The sequence below is a fragment of the Octodon degus genome, unplaced genomic scaffold (genome assembly GCF_000260255.1).
Source record: "Octodon degus isolate 3935 unplaced genomic scaffold, OctDeg1.0 scaffold00295, whole genome shotgun sequence".
NCBI lineage: Eukaryota > Metazoa > Chordata > Mammalia > Rodentia > Octodontidae > Octodon > Octodon degus.
In genome coordinates, this window is record NW_004524871.1 from 980922 (window position 1) to 987802 (window position 6881).

The 6881-nt window shown below is 54.5% G+C and overlaps 1 protein-coding gene across 6 annotated transcripts in view; it reads left to right on the forward strand.

The window, feature by feature from the left end:
- Positions 1 to 6881, forward strand: part of Spire1 (spire type actin nucleation factor 1) — a 101614-nt gene that overhangs the window by 49314 nt on the left and 45419 nt on the right. For all 6 annotated transcript variants that reach the window (XM_023707492.1, XM_012512964.2, XM_023707490.1 and 3 more), the window contains one exon: positions 3875 to 4099. In XM_023707492.1, coding sequence (XP_023563260.1) covers positions 3980 to 4099 — 120 coding nt within the window. In that variant the 5' untranslated portion in view covers positions 3875 to 3979. The remainder of the gene's footprint in view (positions 1 to 3874; positions 4100 to 6881) is intronic.

The window sequence follows — 6881 nt, forward strand, 5'->3', positions numbered from 1 at the left end:
CCCCTCCCCTTCCCTCTCCTTTCCCCTCCTTTCCCTCCCCTCTCCTCTGCTCTCACCTCCCTTCTCCTCTCCCCTGCCCCTTCCTCTGTCCCCCTTCTCTCCATTCCTGCCCTCCTCTTCCCCTCCCCTCTCCTGCCCTCCTCTTCCCTCTCTTCCCCTCTCCTCTCCCTTCCTCTCTCCCCCTTTTCTCCTTTCCTGCCCTCCCCTCCTCTCACCTGGGCTCAGGAGCTTCTCCCCCCTCTGCCTCCACAGTAGCAGGGACTGCTGGTGTGCACCACCCCACTCGGCGTCTCATCCCTTGTGTGAGGCGGTGACCACAGCTGCTCCGTGTGTTGTTGTGATGAGTAGGGAAACAAGCTCCTGCGCACACTGGCTGTTGGCCTTGGGAGCGCTGCGCCACTTTTGCTGTTGGTGATCTGCAGCTGGGTGAGGGGTTTTGGTAGTGAGGCCGAGGGTAGCGGCAGGAACAGCTGCCATTTGCAGGGGTGGACTGGACGCTGGGCATCCTGCTGACAGCCCGTGGCAGCCATCACCTCTGTGCAGTCAGATCGCCATCGCCACTTGTGGTTGGGCAGCCTCATGCGAGACGCTGCCGCATGGCTCTTGTGCAGTGTTGCTAGCGCATTCCTGGCCTCGAGGTGCATCGGAAGCGCCCTTCCGTGCTGTTCTTCTTCTTCTCAGACTGGCTTCGAGGTGCATCAGAAGCGCCCTTCCGTGCTGTTCTTCTTCTTCTCAGATCTCTTTGAGACGGGCTCAGTACGCGGCGCAGGCTGGCCTTGGCTCACTTTGTTGCACTTGCTGCTCTTGGACTCAACGGTCCTCCTGCTTCAGCTCCTTGAGTTCTGCAATCTCGGGAGCGCGCCGCCATGCCGGGCCCATTCTGTGTTTTTAGAGGGGCTAGGGTGGTGAGCTGCTCTCTTCAGTAGTTCTTATTGGCAGACCTCTCTGGACCTGCTCCTGCTTTGGAAAGCTGTTACATATTGAGGCTTGCGTTTCCTCTGAAATGGGGATGGGCTGGTCCTGTCTCTCTCAACTGTGGTCCCAGTGGTGGGCCTGGCATGGTTTAAGTAAGTGTCCCCCTTTAGTACCCAGGGTCTTGGGTGTGGTGACATCTCATCTTCTGTTTCTGTTGTTGGCACTTATACCCTCTCATTTTGCTGACTGTTGATTGTATTGATCTTTTCAGAGAATCAGCTTTCAATTTCATTGATTTCTATTCTTGTCTTCTGCTTACTTTGGGTTTAATTTGCTATTTCTCCCCAAATTTCCTAAGGTAGAAATTTAGATTGTTGATTTTTAGATCTTCTTTGCTAATGTATTACTGGGCCTGCTGTCATAACACCTAAGGTAATAAACACACCCACCACCAGCAGCTGTCCCGCCAGGAGAGAAAGACGCATGGTGGCTCGTAGTCCTTGGGGGCCCAGCCCCTGGTCAAGACACTGTCTGCGGCCTCCAGGAGCAGGTGGCCCTGCCAGGCCACATGGACTGCAGCAGATCTGCTCGGCCCAATGGCCAGGACATAGCCCATTTCCCTGCAGACTCCCTGAAGCCCCAGCCCCTCCCAGCAGCACCTGGCTAGGCACTGAGCTTCCTTTGGGCCTTTCAGGATTGAAGGTCCATAGCAGCATCTGACTTCCAGCCACAAGGCTCTCATCTGCCTTACAGTACAGAATACACTGTTTTGTCACTAAGTCTCTAGAGCCCTGCCGTTCCGGACATTGCTGAAAAGTCCAAATTTAGCCAGATGTGGTGATGCACTCCTCTAATCCCAGCACTTGGGACGCTGAGGCAGGAAGATTACCATGAGTTGAGGTCAGCCTGGACTACATAGTGAATAGTTTCAAAAAAAATAGAAACCAAACAACAGTCCAAGTCCAAACTCTCCTCTGCAGCTTCAGGCTCTCTCTTTTCCCTTTGATGTGACTGGGATCAAACTCACAGCTTGCTCACCACTCAGCCCGGCACCAGCCTTGAGGCCAGTCAAAGCTGTGCGCTCCTGTAGGGTTCCAGGCCCAAGTCCTGCATGACTGAGATGCAGTGTGGGACAGGAGCAGGCACAGCCCGTCTGTCTAGGTTACTTTTCTTGTTGCTGGGACAAAACACCCAACCCTCAAAGTTAAAGAGGAAGAGGTTTATTGGCTCACAGTTTGTAGAGGTTCCACTCCATCACTGGTTGACTCCAAGGCAGTGTGGCTTCGCTAAAGAACAGTTCCTAGTGGCCAGAAGACAGCACAAGCAGCGAGAAAGACGGGCCTCTCTCTGTCCCTTATGTTGTCCAGGCAACTGGGATTGGGGCAGTGCCAGACTGATCAGTGGACTGAATAGTCTCTCATCCTTAATCCCAGCATTGCACCCTGAACCAGTCACACACTCTGGATCCAGCCACCTCCACAGAAGCCCCATCACTGACTGCATGAGGCTTTGGGGGACATCCAGACCCAGCTGTTGCACCATCCCCAAGGGCAGCGTGTAGAGCATGGGGAGCTGTGAGGGGGTGTGGAGCCCGGGCTGGGTATGCCAGGCCTTACCCTCAGCCCTCTGTGATGGTGCTGCTCACAGCCACCCCTCCACTTGCTTAGTGTCACCCCTCAAGAAGCTACATGCAGGACTCTGCCTCATGGCCTCCTAACTGCTGCCTGCACACCAGCCAGGAGCCAGCTGTGGGCCGCACCTGCTCAGGGCTCAGGGTTGGGGGGTCAGTTCTTCAAGTTGTGCTGGGAAGTGGGGAGCTGGCTCCATTCTCAGACAGTGGTGTGGGGTGGCTGGTGGCCTTCAGACTCCCAAGGCCCCTTGAGCCCTCTTCCAGCGCCCAGCAGTGCAGTGCCCCCATGCTCCTTTTGTGGCAGAGTCATCCGCAACCCGTGGGCGTTCTCTTTGGTTTGGGGGCCCTGTTGTTTCTTCATTCTGCCTTGGGTCTGTTCTTCAGTTGCAGACGTTCCCAGAGAAACCTGGGTGTCCCCACCACTTCCACTCCTGAACAAGCTCATCGGCAATTCTCCCAAATTTGGTTACGGTGTCTTTGATCCTTCTGAGTCTTTTTGGCTCTTTCTTGGGCTTTCCATGTTGCTTACCTTGCACTCTCCTTCTTTCATGCTTTCTGTTCTGTCCACTGGAAGGAATCGAGGGCAGGAGAGGGCGAGTTGAGCCAGTGGCCTGGGAAGCAAGGCTGCAGGGCTGTGTGTATGGTCCTTTCTGAGCAGGAGGGCAGTACTGAGGAAGCAGGCTGCACATACCTGGCTGGTGGTAGGGTGGGCTTGGGTCTCTGCACCTGCAGACCTTGCCAAGAAAGCCCCCTTTGCGTGTCCTGGGAGGGAGCAAAGTATGTGGTACAGGTGTTGCTGGCTCAGGCTCCAGAGGTGAGGAGAAACAGCTCTGCTGCTAGTCTGCTCTCAGTGTTGTCCTTCTGTTGTTGTGGGGTGCAACAAAGGAACCCAGGCTGTATACCAGGGGCCTGCCAGCACCACCGAGCTGCAGTCTCAGCCCTCGGTCTACCGCAGAGTACGTTGGGGAAATGTGGGAAATTAGCCCACTTAGTACTTTATATGAATGGAGAATATTGCTTTTGCTTTGGGTGCCCAAGTGCCCACACATGACACCCAGTGCCCACACAGTTCTGACCCAAGGCCGGGTCTCATCAGTGGCTTGGGCTGGCCTTCAGCTTGCAGTCCTGCTGTCTCAGTGCCTTGGTGCTGACTCCAGGGTGTACTACCACAGCTGGTGGAGAGAAGAGTGATGTTAATATTTTGTATAAATTTAGGAAAATATAAAAAGAGCTTCCCAATTGAGCTGTGTACTGCTTTGCGGAGACCACAGAACTTGCTGTCAGGTGTAGGGAGCCGTGGGGGCCTGCACTGATGTCTGTGTGTTGCAGGTGATCGAGTCCCTGGGCATCATCATCTACAAGGCCCTGGACTATGGCCTGAAGGAGAACGAGGAGCGAGAGCTGAGCCCACCCCTGGAGCAGCTCATCGATCGCATGGCCAACACGGCTGGGGCTGACGGCAGCCATGACGAGGGCTACGGGGCAGCGGAGGAGGGTGCCGAGGATGAGGGCCAGCGGCCTGGGGCCATCTGTTCCTACCGCGATGTCATGAAGGTGAAGCACCCTGTAATCACAGCACTTGGGAGGCTGAGGGAGGAGGGGGAAGTTGGAGTCCAGCCTCGGCGGCATAGGGAGGCTATCTCAGTAAAAACTGAGAAGGGAGGGGTGTGGCTCAGTGTATAGGCCCTGGCCTCAACCCCCAGTACCAACACACAATACAAAAGCCCAGGAATGAAGGAAACATGGGGCGGTAGCTCAGCATGTGGTGCAGCCCTCCAGGCCTTTGTAGCTGCCCCTAACCCAGTGCACCCAGGTCTGTCCACCTGTGTCCTGTGTCCTGTGTGATGGTCACACGGGGCCTCGGGAGCTGCCTGGCAGCAGTGGTATCACTGCCTCCCTGCCTCCTCCCTGGGGCTCAGGTGTGCAGAGGAGCCCATCTGGGGCAGTTCCTCTGGGCAGATCTGGCTGTGGAGAAGCGTGTGGCCCCCAGAGCCCCTTCAGCTCTTCCTGTACCAGTCACACAGTAACATGGCCCCATGGACGCAAACTGTGCTTTCCTCCTCTACTCACTTCACACTTTAATTTTTGAAAGCATACACTGGGAGGATGTTGTGTTGAGTGGAATGAGCTGACCAGAAGGACATGCCCCACCTGCTCTCTGCTGCGCCTGGTGGAGGTGGTGAGTGTGTGTGCAGGACACACTTGAGCCCGCGTCTGCACGCAGATGCTGGCTGGAGCGGGTGCAGCAGGAGTAAGTGAAGTCTGGGCACACGGCGAGTCCTCGGCCCAGTTGCCCCACAGTTCCCAGGCAAGGAATTCCTCCGTGCATCCTAGGACCAAGGTTTAGCAGCGTGGGTGGGAATCTCCAAGGTCTCACTCAGCAGCCTTCAGTAAATGTGTTTGCCAGTAAAAATCTCTGGGCATTGAGCCATTTGAATGGACAACCTTTATCGTTTTTTAATTTGAGCTGTTATATTTGCCCAACTTATTGCCATCATCATATGAAAATATATGAAGAAAGTGCCAAGGTGCTTAGAAAGACAGGTCGTATAGCCTGGAGCAAATCCCAGCTTCAGTCCGTGCTTAGCAGCTTTACTTGACCTCCTTTATAATGACCTCACCTCCTATTCCTTGCTTCTGTGCTAATCAGAACCGGCCTATAGAATTTCCCTTGTCTATGACAGTGTGTTCTGAATGTTCCTTTTAGGTAAGTGAGAGGGAAGGTAACTGCTGAGCCATCTAATGAGCACACTGAAAATTTTAAATGTGAAACCTGTTACACGTGGCAAAGGGACACATGTGCTTACGGTTTGGTTGCTGGGTTGAAAACTTCAGTTCGTAAATCGACTCTTTTGTGGAAGAGAGGACAGGAGTTACCTGAGGAGTTGTGGCTGGAGGTAGCATGAGGCTCGGCCTGGTAACACCTATGTGGGGTGCAGGGCGGGCACAGTTTGTTCCAGGTCCTTTCCAGCAGCGCTCACGGCCCTGCCTTATGCTGCCACTGCACCAAGATGTGGAAGCAGCGTGGACACCAGCGTTAGCAAGCTGGGACTCGCCCTGGGGCTTCTTACCACCGAGAAGGGTCAGGCTGCCTCACAGGCCTGGATCCGGGACAGAACTAGACCATGCTTGCCCGGAGTTGACATGATGCCTCTGGAGGTGCGCTTGGCAGGAGTGCTCGCTTCCCTCCCTCGCGCGGCCTGGTTCTGCCCCTGGCTGTGCAGGAGAGACAACCCGGTGTCCAGATATCCCTATCAGCTTATTTCCTGAGAAGCATCTATCACCAAGCAAGGCCCTCTCCAAGAAATATTGAGAAAAGATTTCTCCTGTGGTTGTATTCTTTTTCCTTTATTTACTCACCCTTTTTTTCTTCATGAAGAGGTGAAAGTCCACACAGACTTAAAAACTAGGAGGAAATGGTGGCGTGGGTCCTGTCTCAGGAGAGGCCACTGCTGACCAAGCCTCATGCAGCCTCGTGGAGATGTGGGTGCCGAGTATGCATCCTTTTCGCAGTTGCTGACTTTTTAGCTTTGCTTTTGTGAGCCAGGGTTGCCATGCGCAGTGGCGGCGCTCAGCCAGGGCCGGCCGTGGAGCAGAGCGTGGCTTGTGTGCTTCCCTGCCCTCCCTCTGACCTCTTCTGTCTCCTCCCCCTTACCACTTTGTGTCTTTCTCGTTGCTGTTCCCTTTATATTCTATTTATTTATACTTCGGGTTTCTCATGTAAGAGAACCCATGTGATACTTTAGCTGTGTGTCTGATTTATTCACTTAACATTACGGTCTCAAGGGACATCCATTTTCCTTCAGATAACTCAAGTTCATCTTTCTTTACACAAAAGTAATGGAGCCTGGCATGTGCTATGCTCACTGGTAGCTGCCGATGTTCTGCCTGTGGGATCTTCGCCCTACAGCCTTCCTTGAGCCTGATGAGCCATTTGGGGTCCACACAGAGGGTCCCTGCCCCCGCCACCCCCAAGCCATGCCACACCATCCTGGAGAAAAAATCTGAAGTTGCCCGTGAGGCCTGCTGTAGGAAACCACAAGCAGAGCCCCAGCGTGATGACAGACAGCTTAGACAGCTTCCATGCTTGGTTGGTAGAGGTATTTAAAGGAAAATGAGGAGATGACCCAGGGCCTGGCGGGATCCTGAATAGACCCAGAGCGCAGGCCCGGCGAGTGAGTGAGACGACCCAAGGGCCGTGGGATCCTGAATAGACCCAGAGCGCAGGCCCAGCACAGAACCCTTCAGCAGAACTCCCTGCAAAGAGGCTAGAGGCAAGACCCACCCAGCTGATTCAGGAGCAGAACATCTTGCCAGAGAGACACAAAGGGTTCAA